General features: G+C 36.8%; 1 protein-coding gene across 14 annotated transcripts in view; it reads right to left on the reverse strand.

Moving 5' to 3' along the window:
* atp2b2 (ATPase plasma membrane Ca2+ transporting 2) overlaps positions 1-17,930 on the reverse strand; it is a 352,745-nt gene that overhangs the window by 95,232 nt on the left and 239,583 nt on the right. For all 14 annotated transcript variants that reach the window (XR_010002645.1, XR_010002644.1, XM_062970002.1 and 11 more), the window contains 5 exons: positions 17,370-17,604; positions 10,193-10,372; positions 8,238-8,325; positions 3,562-3,668; positions 2,172-2,363 (listed from right to left, as the gene is read on the reverse strand). Coding sequence is in view for 12 of the 14 variants with exons in the window: in XM_062970002.1 (XP_062826072.1) it covers positions 2,172-2,363; positions 3,562-3,668; positions 8,238-8,325; positions 10,193-10,372; positions 17,370-17,604 (802 nt within the window). In the remaining 2 variants the exon portion in view is untranslated. The remainder of the gene's footprint in view (positions 1-2,171; positions 2,364-3,561; positions 3,669-8,237; positions 8,326-10,192; positions 10,373-17,369; positions 17,605-17,930) is intronic.

Raw genomic sequence — 17,930 nt, forward strand, 5'->3', positions numbered from 1 at the left:
GACTGCTCTGCTTGAGACACAAAACATGAGCAAAGACTAATTATGCAATGATTTCTACCAGCTCCCCCTCCCATTTGGTCTTATGTGAAAATATACCATAGTCCTTCTTTTGGAATGAAGAAATGTAAGTTACAAAACACTGGCAACACATCACAGCTTGTCACATAACATTTTCCCAAATGTGTCTCCCGATAATTATAAGGATTATATGTATGATTTAACTGAAACATTTTCAGCAACACACACACACACACACACACACACACACATATATAGTGTAGCTAACACCAAAATTGCAATGGTACCAATTCAAGCATAAAATGCTGTGCAGATTTTCCCAGAGAAACAATTTTAAGTATATTGTGTAAACACATAACTACTAGACAGTCATTTAGCACATGGGTAGTTGCTGGATCCATTGCTTCAGAGGTGGTAAACCCACTCTTAGTTTTACTGCGGATCCCTTCACAACTGTTCTGAGTTGTCTGGGAGCTTTCCTGGTGCCAAATCTCTATTACATTATAATCTAATCCTGGGAGAGTTCCCATATAATAGTGCAGCAGCTGCAGAAGTATCCATAAAATCCAAAGATGATTTGCTGCTCTGTGGTCATGTACACATTGTCACATTTGGTACAGGAAAATATTTATAATCCCAATACTTCTGCTGCTGCTCAGTCGTTTAGTCGTTTCCGACTCTTTGTGACCTCATGGACCAGTCCACGCCAGAGCTCCCTGTCGGCCGTCGCTGCCCCCAGTTCCTTCCTAACCCAATACCTCTGCCATTTGTGAATTTCTAAATTATACATTATGCAGTTTGGGCGGGGGGGGGGGATACCAACATTTCTCTTGGATATTGGGTAAACACCAGAATACCATAGTAATTTTGTTTAGTTCTGTTAGAAAGCAACCTCTAGTTTTCAAGTAGTCAATGAATGAATGACATAAAATAAATGTGAGCAATAAAAGTGTACAATCAGTGTGCAAGATCCTTCAGCAAAGTACATTATCACTACAGAAAAGCATCCAACAATCCATTAAAAGTATTGGATGAACAATTAAGAGAACAAACGTACTTTCTTGAAGGATCTTGCTCAGTTGTACACTTTTATTGCTCACATTTATTTTGTGTCATTCATTCATTGACTACTTGAAAACTAGAGGTTGCTTTCTAATAACAGAATGAAACAAAATTACTATGGTATTCTGTGGTATTTAAAAAACAACATTTCAGCATGCTTTGAAACCTTTGTTCCATTTACGCCTCCGTTTGATCTTTCTGTCTCACGGGCTACTTAAAATTATAGGTCCAGGAGGAATTTCACAGTGTGGTATATGCCTTTGTGCTTCCAGGAATTCCGTAAAACTATCTGCCAGATCTCTCTGCAGACTGGAAAAGTGATGTCAACTAGCCCTGGGAACAGATTTTCCCCATCTCCAATTTTATTTTCATGTCTATGCTTATATTTAGCTGCAGTGTCAACAACAATATCTTGAGTTTTCAGTGCTCAGAGGAACGAAGGCCCTTGAAGAAATAAATAGTTATAACCTTTGGACACCTTGAAAAATTTAGAGGAGTAATTTGGGAGGAGTTTCACCTTTGTGGCTTATAACAGAGACAGCTTCAGGTTTCACTTGGCCATATCATGATGACAAGGTAAACTTATTCTTTACAGTATACCTAATGACTTATTCATGATTTTGCTCGAAGAGGCTGAATTTTCCTGGTGCACCAGAGTGAAAAGGGTGCACTGTGTTCATGCTAATATACTTAAAACATTATCTTTACTTTTTGAAATCTATGATATCATTTTGTACAGTAATTGGACAGTTATGAAAATTAGTAAATGAAAATAAATAATACATTTAAAGCAAGAAGTGTTTTGAGGCATGGAGGATACTTTTTTTTTACATATTTGTCCATCATGGCCTCATTGTTTAACAAAAGTTATGGTGAACCACAAGTTGATTTATCCCAATTTTCATTCTCATAATTTTTGTTTAGGTCAGGCTCAGATTAATATATATAAAGTTTGAATGAGATCCATATGTTAGAATGTACATGAGCTTTACCATTGCAGAAAAATGTATAATGATTTGCTATACCTACTGGTGATGGAATTGTGATGACATTTATCCATTTTGTTCACACATTTATTTATTTAGCCTTACCTGGGTAATGCAAGCCCCTGTGAAAGCAACAATCACAGCCACGACATTCACTGTGAGCTGGAACTGCAGGAACTTGGAGATACTGTCATAGACGTTTCGCCCCCACATTACAGCTTTCACAATACTACTGAAATTGTCATCTGTCAGGATAATATCTGAGGCTTCCTTTGCCACATCAGTTCCTGCAATACCCTGAAAATGTGGAAGAAATGACAGGAATAATTTAATAGAATGAGCAGTAATGATTTAGTGAAGAAAAACACTTCCAAAATAATTTGAGATAGCTGTCAATAAATAAAAGATTTTCAAGATCATGATACTTGCTTACGGCCTTTTTGACTTCTTTTCCTCAGCAACAGTTCACTAACTGAATTACAAATTGTTTATAATGTGTCATATCTAAGGTTTGCCCAGATATCAAAACATGAGTTTGATATCAAACTTCTTACATTAGTGGTATTACTCTGAAATGTATGTATTGAAACTGGATTAAGCACTTATGACCTAATTCCATTCTGATGGTACAGATTGAGTATTCCTTATATGCAAAGCCTGGAAGCAGGAGTTTTGAGTTTTTTGGAATGCCTGTGTTTGCAGATATGTACTTAATGAGATATCTTGGAATTGGGACCCAAGTCTAAACAGAAAATGTATCTATCATATACACCTTATGCACATAACCTGGACCTATGTGTGCAGGATTAGGGCCTACGCACCCAGGCCTCGCAGGGCCTGCAGCCAATTGCTGAGTAAGGAGCACTCCTTACTAGGCGCTCAACTGTAGGCCCTGCAAGGCCTGGGTGTGTAGGCCCAAAGCCTGCACCCATAAGCCCGGGTGCTTTGGGCTGAAAAAAAATAGATCTTTCAGCCCAGAATACAAAACAAAACAAATGTCTTATCTCCCAATTTCGGGAGGTTAGACGAAAATAAAACAGAGCCCAACCAAAAGCCGGAACATGAAATGGGACAAGGTAAGTCCCGAATGCATACCATTAGTATTGAACCATCAGAAAGCCAAATGCTACTATGTCAAGCAACTATGTGGGCAATTTTGGAATATTTTGGATTTCCAGATAATGATTGTTCAACTTGTAGAGCTTATACATTTCTTTCACTATCTGGAGTAGAACTGATCAGTGGATTTACTGATTGGGGGATTCTGGGAGTTGTGCTTTACAAAAGTAACTTTTCACATCTTGGTTTTTCCACAAAGAAAATGACATCTTAAAAGTCAAGCATGCATCACACCAGCAGAAGATTGGAGAAATAATATTAACTGCATATCTGAAGTTAGGGCGATATTTCACTCCACTCTAAAATGCCCTAATTTCACCCCACACTACTCCTATTACAACAAATGCAATGATAAGAGAAAAGGTGCAAGATATACCATTGCAAAGCCAACATCAGCTTTCTTAAGTGCTGGTCCATCATTCGTTCCATCGCCAGTCACTGCTACCACCTGCCTCTGTTCTACCTGAGTGCTGTCAATAATACCTGCAACATACAGCAAGATATTTTAAGAAATTACATTAAAAGCGTTAAATAAAAAAGGAGAATTTGATGCTGTTACTTGATGATTTGATGCTGATCCTTGATTATTCACACAGATAAAAACCTCTTTGTAGATGGCCATTTTTATAGTTCTTAAAATTATATACATCTGTGGTCTAATCTTTCAGGCTAATTCAGAGACTAGTTTAATGCAACTTGCTTTCCAGTCATTTATAGTACCTGTTTCACAGACAAATTAATGTCACAATACAGTTCCCTATGTCAATTTGCTTCTCCTTTATTAAGCTTTCTCTCCTTCATTCCTGTTTACCTTCCCTCTCACACATAGGTTGTGAACCACAGAAACATAAACTACATCCCTTACAGTATATAAGAAGATACAACAAAAACTATTCTAGAAGCCATATTTTGTTTTTGAAAGCTGCCCTTAAAGTTAATATTTAGATTTGCTATGTGCAGCACTTATAATGCCACTATAGTGATTTCTGTTTTCTAACGTTCTCGTTCATTCTCTTTTTCCCCAAATACATTTTCTTGCAAATATCTCTAGTCAGTATACCGAGAAAAAACCAGCAGAGGGCATCAAAGTGTAAATGAGGTTAGGGTAGGAGCCTTAGTGCAGTTACGGAAAATAGCATAAATGCTACACACAATTTCTTTAAAAGGCACATATCAATACATAAACATTGGCTACAATCAGTTAAATCTTAATGCCTCTCAAGACCAATGTTTACGTACATGACAAATTGTTGAACAACAAATCAGCTTTTGGTGCTTTCTTTAGAAAAACAAAGCTCTGTCCTTCAAGGTTTTCTATGCCAGAATTAACAGATTCTGGAGGACACATCCCAATGTAATTGCATAACATGTAATACTATACACTTGTTAGGATAATGAGTCAACAGTAACAGGCACATTAGAGCATCACTTAAGGCTATGCACAGATTAGAGACAACACAAGCATGTGAGAAAAGCTGTTCACATGTAAGGTCCTTGAGGCTTATACCATGAGGCAATAGCTTACTGCAGGATCCAATTGAATATACAAATAATTCAGATAACGATATTATTCAGATAAGAATTTCCACTAAATCTAACTGCTGTTTATGTAACAATGTTTATATCAAAGCTAAATTTAGGACAAAACTCTTATCCAGATTGCTTGACAAAACTCTTATCCAGATTGCTTGGTATCCTGATATCATTCAGACAAATTGTAATTAATATAAATTCAACGGAAAATACAAAATATTACTTGAAACAAATGTTTCGGGCTAGGTGCCATTTTATTTATTTAAGTTTATGATTTTTTTAACTATTTGTGGGCTGTGCCAGCCCTTTCCAAGATGAAATGTGAAGAAGAAACTTTCCAGCTAATAACAACAAAACAACAACAAAATATTTGTAGACCACCCTATCTCCCCAGAGAGACTCTGAGTGGTTACCAGCACATATAAGGAGTCCTTGTCATGGCAAAAAGGAAATGGTGTGCTAAATTTGAAAAGCTCCCTCCCCGTGGCAAACACATTCAATATATATAAAAGGTTTCCTTTGAGTATGTCTGCACGTGGTTCCTTTATTTGCCCAACAGTACTTCTTACGCATCAAAGATAACAGCCTGATTTGTCCTTCAAACAGTTGGGATGCACACACTTAGTCCAGAGAAGTTAATGTTTCAAGTAATTTTGTGCAACTTTAAAAGGACTTCAGAAATACAAAAGCTAAAATATGTTCCCAAGCAAAGTACAAAAAGAAATCTTCTTCCACTAGACTGGCTAATTGACTCTCTGCTCTGTGTCCTCACAGCAGCTCTAACTATAGTTATATAAGACATTTCAGCTGTTCTCCTGGAGTTTGTTATACAGTAGAAAGGGGAAAGCCTGCATAGTCAGACACGCATTTGAGATTTTAAGAAAGCTGATTTCAGTAAACGTAGGGAAATATTTGATACTACCCAATGGTCAGGAATACTAAAAAAAGAATAGAATTCATAATGGATGAGAATTTCTTAAAAGTGAGATATTGAAAGCACAATTTCAGACGGTTCCAATCAGGAGGAAATATGGGTGATGTCTAAAGAAAAAAATAGAATACTAAATGTCAAGTGAGCTAAGATTTAAAAGGGGCATATAAAAGAAATTGAAAGTGGGGGAACCATCAAATGAATTGCCAGTATGTGTAGGAAAAAAATCAGCAAACTAAAGTGCAGAACAATCTCAAGCTTGATAAAAAGATTAAAAACAATAAAAGGGCTCTTTAAAGATATGTCTGTAACAAAATGAAGAGCAAGAAATGGAGAACATGGCAAGATGTTAACAGGGGACAGAGAAAAGGCAGAACTACTCAACACCTTCTTTGTCTCAGCCCTCTTGCCAAAGGAAAATGGTGTTCAATCTGGGGAAAATGGAGCAGATGATGCAGAAGTGGAAATGCAGAACAGAAAAGGTAAAGAGGCAGTACATGATCCTACTCTAAATTAATTCAGGTTTTCAGGGTTTTCATGATTTACATTCAGTTATATTAAAATAATTGGTAGACTTAATCTCAGTACCATGGGCAATGGTCTTTGAGATAATTTCTGGAGAACAGGAGAAGTCTGATGGAGGGCAAATATTGGAGCCATTTTCAAAAAAAGGAAAACATTATTGTCCAGTCAGTTTGACAATATCAGGAAAGATCATAACATAGGCAGAAATACCATGATCACTAAAAGCTAACACGTTGTTTTAAAAATAATAAAATAAATCATTACAGATTATTTTTTATCTTTTAATGACAGTAATATAGGCCTGATAGATGAAAGGAATACTGTAATTGTAGCATATCATGATTTCAGTAAGGTCTTCAACATGTTTCTCTGTCATATTCTTATACACATATGGACCAGATGATGCTACTGTGAGGTGGGTTGGGAACAGGTTGACTGGACAATCCCAAAGGGTGCTGCCCAATGCCCCACTTCTTCTCCTAGGGGAGAAGTGACCAGTGGGGTGCCACAGGGTTGTCCCATATCCAGTGCTATTCAACATCTTTGTCAATGACTTAGATGATGGGATAGAAGGTATGCTTATCATGTCTACAGATGACACCAAATTGGGAGTGCTATCTTATACCTCAGAGGATAGGGTCAGAATCCAAAATTACCTTAACAGAAAGTTTGGCCCAAACTAACAAAATGAATTTCAACAGGAAGCAAGATAAAATATCACACTAGGCTGGGCGGGGGTGACACCTGGCATGACAACAGTATATGAAGAAGGGGATCTAGGAGTCTTAGTATAATAAGATGAATATGTGTCAATAAGTGTGATGTGGGATCTACAATAGTAATTCTCCTATTTATTCTGCTTTGGTCAGATCTCACCTGTAATACTGTGTCCTGGGCACCATAATTAACCATAATTTTAAATTGTTCCAAGTATTTTAGTATATGTATTTCACAGAAATTTATTATTAGTGTTAGTATTATTAAAGAAAGATATTTCCAAGCTAGAATGTGTTCTGAGGAGAGCAACTAAAATGATAAAAAGTCTGGATATCATGTCCTATGCGGGGAAGCTTAGGAGGTGGGTATGTTTAGTCTGGAGAATAGAAGGTTAAGGGGTGACAAGATAGCTATTGGAAGATGTCATATGGAAGAAGGGGCAAACTTGTTTTGTTCTGCTCTAGAGACTAGGATATGGAGCAATGAATTTAAATTGCAGGAAAAGATATTCTGCCTAAACATTAGGAAAACTTTCCTATGGTAAAAGCTGCTACACTGTGGGATATACCGCCCCGGAGTGTAGTGGAATTTCCTTTTCTTTTTATATATATTTTTGAACAGACACTGGATGTCTATCTGCCAGGAATGCTTTGATTGTGTGTTCCTGCATGGCAGAATAGCATTGGACTGGATAGCATTTATGTGATTTCCAACTGTATGATTCTATGATTTTTGCCAGAATCATATAGTAAAAGCATAGTAGTTATAAGACACCAAGTGGCTTAACTAGAAGAATGAGTGTTCAGAGCTGATTAGAAGATTTTCTACTCCAATTATTAATAATCCTGCTAGTTCACATTCTTGAAATAGAAATGCTAGAATTAGAATAACATAATGTTAGGGTTTTTACAAACATGTATCTGTGTAGCTTTCAATAGATTGTTTTCCTGCCAGCAGCTTACTCCTCAACTTCATAAAGAAACAAGAAGCCCACACATTACACCTGTTACTGATCATGCTGAAACTATTATTATCATTAATTTATGGTGCAACATCAATATAGAGTGCACATTACAGGGCAACATAAGCAATAAGACCGGTCACTGGTTGGGAATGCAACAAAGGGAAAGAAGAGAGTAATACAATAAACCTCCTTTACCTTCATTATGGCTGGAGATCAGAACTAAGAGATATAGGTTAAACCCAAGCTTTCTTGGAAAAGCTAATCCTCACTTCTTTCTAATAAAAGACACATTTATTCCAAGTGGGTGTAATGACGAAAGAGATACTTAAATGAGCATATAAGAAGGGCAAGTAATGTACACATGCAGGTAATCGACATTTACCTTTGACCAAAGTGTGCTTGTCAGTGGGAGATGAACGAGCAAGAACCCGAAGTTTTGGCCAGATCTTATCAATGCGTTCCTGTTCAATCTGAAAATAACAATAATGACACATTTCTCCACCTTTTAGAAGCTTTTCTGCATTCCCGTGTCCTTCTGAAAATGGATGGCATTAAGGTCAATGCATTTCCCCGCACTATATCCTGCCTATTTTCCTGCAAAAGCTCCCCAAGATATTCTGCTACTCTCATCTAAAGCTATATCTTACTCTCATTGTCAGGGACTATCACCCGAGCAAGCTTCATTTTGTCATTTTCATCTGGGCAGCACCATCATATTGCTTTGATGATCTCACGCTTTTCCATTGTTTTTGCAAATATAGTTCTGTTCTGATATATACAATCTGCACCAACCTTTCTAAGTGTCATAAACATCCAGTAAGCTAACTAAATACAAATGATGGAATACAGAGTAGACAACTACTGGCATGTTTATATGAAAGCACTAAGGCTGCAATCTGGTCTACACTTACTTAACTCAATGAGGCTCTCTTCCAAGTGTATTTTGAGTCTATACCAGGCTTAAATTGAACCTCAGATCTATCTTAATTGTGCACAATAGAATTTGAATCCCCATCAGATCTAAAAATAAAAACTAAAAAAAACCCACAGCATTAGCTTTGGTTGTTCATTAACCACAGCCATATATCATTTATGGCATGACTTTAAAAGAGTCGTGACAGTATGTGACAACTAGATTTTCTATCTATTAATGCATTAGGGAGTCAATTTTTTAAGCATTCATATTCATAGGCCAAAGGCAGAGTATTTATTTTAGGGAATTGAGCTACAGTAGACTCTCAGACTGTCACTCATAGGGATTGGTAGATGTAGGATAAATGTAGTTTCTGGTTGCTTGAGAGTTACTATTAAGATAGGCCTAACTGATACAATACCCCATGCTACACCATATCATAAACTTTGTATTGGCTTGCTATTAAAAGAAAATAAAGACAAATAAAGACAAACTTAATGTAACCCTGTTTACTGTATTATAAAAACAGCTTCCTGAGAGGCAACTCGAATTCAAAAAGTACACTAATTCTATAAACGTGCTATGTCATGGGCAGTTACATGATTCATGGACTAGTAATTCATGTTAAAGACATTTCCTCTCTTGCTTGAATAAAATGGTAAAGAAGAATGATTTTGTTTTGAGTTTCTATATTTATATAACCTTGAATTCATGCAGTAAAGGCTACTTTGATTTTTGTGCTTTCCATACTGAAATAGGAAATCATTCTCCTGGAGCAAAGTTGTAGATCATTTAAAAAAGTTTTTACAAGAACTTTTCTGGATTTGCTTCAATTTTGTATTATGATAGTTCAAAATCCAGTAGAATTTCTATGAGAAATTCTACTAGAATATTTTTTAAAAATCTTGTAACAAACACAGTATTGTTATAGAATGAAATGTAACATTTTGTATGATAGTCAGATCTGTCAGTTTCTTAATTGTGATTTGTCCGTGTTTTGTCTATACAGACACTGTCTGCATATACTTCCTTCATCTTCAATATTGTGTTTAAACCATATACTCCCACTTTTCCAGTTTCTCCGATCGAGCAAACTATGATTTGGATTCTTACTCTAAGGACTGTAAATTATAATTTGGCAATCGAAATGCAGGAATAACCTGTGGTTTCTATAACATTGGATGTATCTCATTAAAACAGAATGGAAATGGAGGAGAAAACAGACAAACGTAATACTTACATAAAATAAACCCATAGTTTGGCATTACATGTATACCAATCTAGTAAGGCAGGTGAAATGTTCAGACATGCTACCATCTCTCCCATTCAGAAAACAGTGAGAATGTGACACAACAGATTTCACTATCCTCATTCAGTAAAATATTTTATAGATTAATTATTGTCCTCTTTTGCATATGGCCTACCTCTCCCTTTTCATTTCTGATTCTCCGGTTAAACTCTTTTCCCTCAATGCAAAGGAAGTCTTCTCCGGGGTGAATGATTCCACACTTTATGGCAATGGCACGTGCTGTATTGATGTTATCCCCAGTGACCATGCGGACTGTAATTCCAGCTCGCTGGCACTTTCTTATGGCTTCTGGGACCTAACAAAACACATTGAAATTGAATGAAAAAACAAGATGCTTCAAGAAACAATCTGATCAGAATAAAATAAGAGAATTTTGCAGTTTGAAGGGGCATCTAGTCCAGCCAAATTCTGCAGTGCAGGAACACACAGTCAAAGCACTCCCGACAGGGTTGTTGTGTGTCTTCCAGGCTATATGTCCATGTTCCAGAAGTATTCTCTGCTAATGTTTCGCCCACATCTATGGCAGGCATCCTCAGAGGTTGTGAGGTATATACCTCACAACCTCTGAGGATGCCTGCCATAGATGTGGGCGAAACGTCAGGAGAGAATACTTCTGGAACATGGCCATATAGCTGGAAAGACACACAACAACCCTGTGATACCGGCCATGAAAGCCTTCAACAACACACTTCCAACAGATGGACATCAAGCCTCTGTCTGAAAACCTCAAGAGAAAGAGACTCCAACACACTCTGAGGCATCCCTTCTCATTGTCAAATAGCTCTTACCATCAGGAAGTTCTTCCTAATGCTTAGGTGGAACCTTTTTTCCCTTGTAGATTAATATTAATGCTTAAGGAAAAAAGTATTTCCAAATGCTAAAATGAATAACATGAAACAAACATGAGGTCTCCACCTTCTTTAAATGTATTTCAGAGCTTTATGTTACACAGGAAAGAATGCTTCTTCTAACTAGAATATACATCCGATAAAAATAATTTTAATAATGTTTTGTACAATTCAGCATTTTACAAAGTTCTTCATGAAATACCCACCATTCTGTTATAAGTTTAATGATGTGTATGTGTCAGTCTTCAAGTCACCTGTTGACTTATGGCAACCTCACGGCTTTTATGATGATTTCTTAGGCAAGAGACACAAAAACCATTTTTTGCCATTGCTTTATTTTGAAACTGCACTTGGTATTCCTTGGTAGTCCCTTTTCCAAGTATTCACCCAGACCTAAACCTGTTGCTTAGCTTCCCAGATCAGACTGCATTTGGTGCCTTTAGGGTATTTATGCATAAGCATCAGTCTAATTAGTCTTACTTATTTTCATGCCCATTAGAAATAATGAAATGCATAACGAATAATGTGCTTCATTTTAAAAAGTAATTAAAATCCCACTATTGAGCTGTGATTATTTCAAAATAGAACAAAATAGAACCTGATCAATAGTTTGTAAATGTCACAAAGTACCAAATCACCAGTTAAGCTATACCAAGTAACATATTACTAGATCATATGAGATCAGCAATTACAATAATAATAACATTAAAAGCAATTGATGTTTTCTATATACATTATTACTGTTTTTACTATAGGTTGTTTAATCCCTTATTTTATAGGTTGGGTGAAGTGCAGCCCTCAGACATTATGCGGTCCAAAGCATTTTGTTTTAAATGTTTTTTAATAAATTAATTTTTCTCCAAATGGACTCAAACCATGTTTGAGACTCCCTCGGCCCTTAAAAATAACGTTGAAGCAATGGAGGTGCTCATCCCATTAAATAGACACAAATAGAAACCCCATGCAAGCATGTTACCCTAGATAGCTTCATGTGGTGTTTGGCAATACGTGATCAGTGTACATACATGCGCTCCAAGCATGTGAACAGAAATATTATCTACAACTTGCTTTAAGAATTAGACTCATCTGTAACACCAAAGAAATTTACTATTAAAGATTCAACAAATCTAAGTAACAGCTACGTTTGAAGGAGATATTCTCATATCATTGATGACAACATCAAGGGAGCAACTGTCCTTTTGAGAGAAACCCTTTTCCACAAAAGACATTAGTCAAACAACAGTCAGCAAAACTCTGTGGTAAATTTCCATCTACCATATTCTAACTGCCATAAAAATAAGGAAAGTGTTGTTAGCAAATTTTCAATACCTTACTGAAGCCATCAACAAACATCTAAATTATAGTTTCTTGCCAGGCACTAATCTACCTAGATTTCTGGACAAAAGAGTCTTTACAACACCAGTCAGCAATCCCGGACCTGCGCTTGTGACTGCAGGTTTGCCTGACCTATATATATTTTAAGAGTGCAATCGGCACTCTGGAAAAATGACAGAATACAAACATATAGGATGTCATTTTCAGTATGTGGTAAAAACAACTGCGGACCTGTCTACACACTTCAGGACTCAGAAGTCTGCAATCCTGACTACAAAGTATGAGCAATCAGTTGTTAGACATTTTAACTGAAAATGTCACAGCCTCTCTGATTTGTCTTTCTTTGCAACTGCGATGCCATCTCTTTCAATTACTCTGAATATGAGGGAGAATTTCTGGATCTGCAGACTTAAGATCTTCACATTGTATGGTTTCAATCCAGTAGGTAAAACATAACACCATCATCCACTTAAGAATGTTGGTAACAGATTATTCTAAAGTAACACCTCAAATGCATCTTATGGTAATTTATTAGGTTATATTTGTTAATCACTGATGTATATGTATATGCATGTATATATGTTTGTGCAAGTGTATGCATACACACAATCCTAAAAATAAGATGATATACCTTGAATGTCTCTTTAAAAAGTTACAACTCTCAAAATTCCTTAGTCAGTTTGCCATCCCAGACAGCTTGGATCAGAGACAAAAATCATGCTAGACCAGGCATGGCAAATACAGGCCCACGGGTCAGATGCCTCCTTTGGGGTTGTTCTTCTGGCCCCAGCCTCTGGAACCAGTTGCACGTCACACCCTTGTCTTGGCAGGAGGACACGGTGGCCAAACAAGCCTGAGGTAAGAGGAATGACCCCAAGGGGCCGCATATCCCAGTGCTGGCGAAAGCAAGGCAAGGCAGGCAGGGAAGGCAGGCCACAGAGCGGCTGATGAAGGAGAAGGAAGCCAAGAGGAGGAGGAGGAGACCAGGGAGGGAGCAAGTGCTACTATGGAGCATGCCTTCACTCTCCTCCCCACCCTCCTGCCTTGCACTCTCTCTCTCTTCCTCCCTTCTCTTCTGTCTTGCACTACCTCACCCCCTCACTCCCTACCAGAGCCGGTCCAACAATGAGGTGAATTAAGCGGTCGCTTTGAGTGCAAAACATACGGGAGCACAGTCGAGACTGCTTTTTCTGTTGATTTGTTGTAAAACACGATGTTTTGGTGCTTAATTTGTAAAATCTTAATGTAATTTGATGTTTAATAGGCTTTTCCTTAATCCCTCCTTATTATCCAACATTTTCGCTTATCCAACGCTTTTATTTTTCAGTGATTGGTTTGGGGGGGGGTGCCAAAATTCTGTTCGCCTACACTTGAAAAATACCTAGGGCCGGCTCTGTTCCCCACCCACGCCAACCACCTGCCTCGCCTCCTCCTCCGTCCATCAACGACCTCTGCCCATCCTCTGCACCATACCTCAGCCCCTCCCGCCTGTCCCAGCATGTGGCCCTCTCTCTAAAAGGTTTGCTAATGCCTATGTTAGACAGTCATTAACAGATATCTTCACCAATGCTCTTAATACTACAATTACAAGAATGCGAAAAATTTTAGTCTTAAAGGATTTCTCATGATTATTAGGTTGAAATACATAAGGTTTTATCATAATATGCCATTGTTATTGCATGGACTGATAGGGACTCATGACTGAAAGTTTAATTAAATATGTTAGTTGTCTTTTCTGCTGGAAAAAGGGTAGCATTTTATGCAACAAATGTGTCATTCCAGGACACATACCTTTATCCTCAAGTTTCATAACACTTATATAAAGAAACACTTAGTGACAATTACCAGTGACATCTTTTAAAAAAAAAGTCCTGTAATTTGTGGAGTGGAAGTAATCATTACAATAGCAAGAGAAATATCTTCTGATCTTTCCTTCAATTCAAGCTGTAGTTAGTTTCTTTTAATGAGTCATTAAAAGAAATACACTCCACCGGCAGCCTCAATGCTGCTCTTAAAAAGCGAACCTGTGCATGTCCATGTAGAAGCCAATCTCACTGTATTCAGTGGGCTGTACTCCAAATCTTGGTAAGATGTGACAGGATTCCAGTCTCAATGCTCCTACAGAAAACAACGCTTGTGTTGCCAAAGCAATATTTTGTCAAAAGGTCTTTCATGAATTTGTAATCCAATGTAATCTTACTAAGCAATTCATAGAATATTCAATATAAAATCTGTGAGACTTTTCTTTTAAAAAGTCTTCAGTATAATCTTACATAGATTACATAGCTGTCCTCATAATATTGCAGGGCATTTTATTTCAACATATATTTTGAGTCTCCTACAATATTCCTTGTTAATGAGTTCTTCTCTGAGCACTATGAAGAATTCACAACATTAAAAAATCCCAAATATATATATTTAAAAGTTTGCAAACAAATGTGCCCAGCAAACAACTCTTAAACTCACTCCAAACAACAGCACAAAACACAAGCAGGTTGCACAAATTCTAGCAATAGGAAATGCAGCTCTGTTAGAATTAAAAATTTTACCAGTGGATTTTGCCAGGTGATGTGAGTTATTAAAAAGAACCCCTCCCTAGTCAGCCTGGAAATGAGCTGCTCCATTCATTTTGTGATCATCACAAAATTGTTGAGAATAATGAAACACTCAGATGGGATATAATGCAGTTTGATATTAATCCGTAAGGCATTACTGGAGTAAACATACAAAGCAATTCTAAAAAGTTTCATACCATCGTTATATTTAATTGGTTCAAGAGCTTTCTGACATACTTTAAATGTCAGCATGAATCAATATAGTAAAGGTAAAGGTTTTCCCCTGACATGAAGTGCAGTTATGTCTGACTCTGGTGGTTGGTGCTCATCTCCATTTCTAAGTCGAAGAGCCAGCGTTGTTCATAGACACCTCCAAAGTCATATGGCCGGCATGACTGCATAGAGCGCTGTTACCTTTCCGCTGGAGCGGTACCTATTGATCTACTCACATTTGCATTTTTTTGAGCTGCTAGGTTGGCAGAAGCTGGGGCTAACAGCGGGAGCTCACCCCACTCCCTGGATTCAAACTGCCAGTCTTTCGGTCAGCAAGTGGTTTAATCCACTGTGCCACCGGGGCCCTCTCATGAACCTATATACGGTAGTCAAATATCATTCTCCCTTTTGCAGAAGTAAAAACTGCCAGCAAGCAAAAACATGTAGTGAATTTCACTGCAGATACTGTAGCACAGTTACTCATTCTCATGTGGAAAATTACTGCAATTCATCCCAGCATTAATCACGATTGTAAGAATTACTCACAGATTTCCTTATACTTGATATCTCCAGAAACTGAGACATCAAAATAACTTTTGAGGCACAAAATAACATCTTTTGCCCTTAAAGACAAATTCTATGCAATTAATTTTGTCATAAAAAATAGACGTGAAAAGTCATTGAAATTTACTCAATTTCTGTAAGCTTGGAAAGTAAGGAGAAAACTTTCAGAATTATTCATCTTGGAGTGCAAGATGTGCAAAATAATCAAAGATTTTACTCATTTCCTCCATCCTCATCAATCAACTAAAGCAGAAGTTTTTGTCCGTGGGAAAATTTCAGGGGGGTCTGTGAGCTTGAATTGAAAAAAATCAAACCATTATCTTTATTTTCTCTGATCGCTAATTGAAATCTAGCATTTTCTTCACTAATGAATATATGCAATAAATTACAGTAGTATTAATTTCATATAGCACAACAGTTGTTGCTCATCAATACTTTGAAATTACTGTAGTTTTTAGACCTGATGCAAGATCACACATGATCACAGTCCTACTGTGTACACACCATGTTAGAACTGAAATTTTGGGAAAGTTGCAAAACCTATACCAACCAGACAGGAAGGTTAGGAATCCTTGTACTAAAGGGACAAGAAGCACACTGTCTAAAATATCATGGGAATTTGACGTAAAAAAGCAGTTCAGACCTTGCTTTTCCCAATTTGTATTTTATGTCTTCACTTAGGTGCTGAGAATGGACATAGCTATTTATTAAAGTCTCCATACTTAATTAATTTCATTTGAATGTTTTGCACTTCATTTTAAACAGTTTTAATTTTATACTTGTTTTAAGATTTTAATATGTCTAAAGTCAATTTAAATTATTTTTTATATTTTAATGTTACATTTTAATGTTATATTGATTCTATTTGTACACCCTTCGCCAAGGCTTATGATATTTAGTCGAATAGAAATGTTTCAATAAATAAATTACATGTTGTAAAAATGAATAGATTTCCTTCTTAAGATTATACTATGGTTACAGAAAAATATGAAAAATAACAGCATTCCTATTTATGGGGCATTTCAAAATACTACTTTACCTAAAGATTGAGTTCTCACAGGCAAGTGAGGTTTTCTCTTTAAATTACTTATATAAGAATTCCTTCTACTAAACTTAACTTTTACCAAAATCAAATTAACAAACCAGAAATTCTCCTAAGCCAGGCTCAGATAAGAACGTTGAAGACTTGTAACACAGATCCCTGACTCTTTCATCTATGAATCTCTTTCCAACATTGTCTCCAAAGTGACCAAGAAAAGCCTTACCTCCCTCATTGTTTAACATAAGAAATATGCATATTTGCAGCTTGTGGTCCTAGTGACTACATTGGAGGTTTTGTTGAATTTTTGGGTGGACCATAAGGCTTCCAAAATGTCTCATGGTTAAAAAGGAATTGACAAATCTTTCTGGATGGCTAGATGATGGAATTTGTGGTCTTTTTCAGCTTTTTTCCTCTGTGTCTTATCTTCGAGGGAAAGGTTGTGGTCTATCTATGAACTCATAGTATACAAGAAGGGAATGCCTGCAGCGTCACACTGCAGTTTGATGATGCATTGAGAATGATTTAAAACAGTAAAACGTCCCCACTAAAAAGGCAAAGGATTCCTTAAGATGTGAAAACTATATCAAGTTAAAATAAGCCATAGGAAGCACATTTTGTAAAGTCACATAAAGAACACTTGAACATTTTGAGATGACTACTTATTTGGAAATGACTCATTACTTGATGAACAAAGTTAAGATGTTTTCTTATAATCAGAGTTTAAGTCTAGCATACCTCTGGTCTTACAGGATCTTCTATGCCAACCACACAGATGCAGGTCAGGTCAGATAAGATGTCATTTTCATTTTCCCAATCTGGTTCAGGGCTACTAGGGAAGTCTCGATAAGCAACACAGATGGTTCTCAAACCATCACAGGCCATGGGTTCAATCACTTTCTTTACCATCTCATCCCGATCACGTGGTCTGAAGACACGAGATTCACCAGTTGCATTAAGAATTTTAGAACACCTGGAAGGAAAGATTTCCAAAATTGGTTGAACAGCTATAAAATAAACAGATGAACAAAGGATAGCAAAGAATGGGGAAATATATGCTAGATTTGGAATATTCATGATTATAGTTATGATTAACTATCAACTTGGATTCTCCTTCTTAAGTAATAGACTTACATTTATGGACAGAAGATTTAACCTCTTTTTTTTAATTATCATTATTGGGAAACCTTAAATAAGCATGAAGATAACATTGGTATATGGAAGTTGCATCAAGCAACTGAAGCATTGTTCTGAAACATGGAATAGCTGAGTCCACGTTCCAAGTAAACTCTGCAATAT

This window comes from Anolis carolinensis, chromosome 2 (assembly GCF_035594765.1).
Source record: "Anolis carolinensis isolate JA03-04 chromosome 2, rAnoCar3.1.pri, whole genome shotgun sequence".
In the NCBI taxonomy this organism is placed as follows: domain Eukaryota; kingdom Metazoa; phylum Chordata; class Lepidosauria; order Squamata; family Dactyloidae; genus Anolis; species Anolis carolinensis.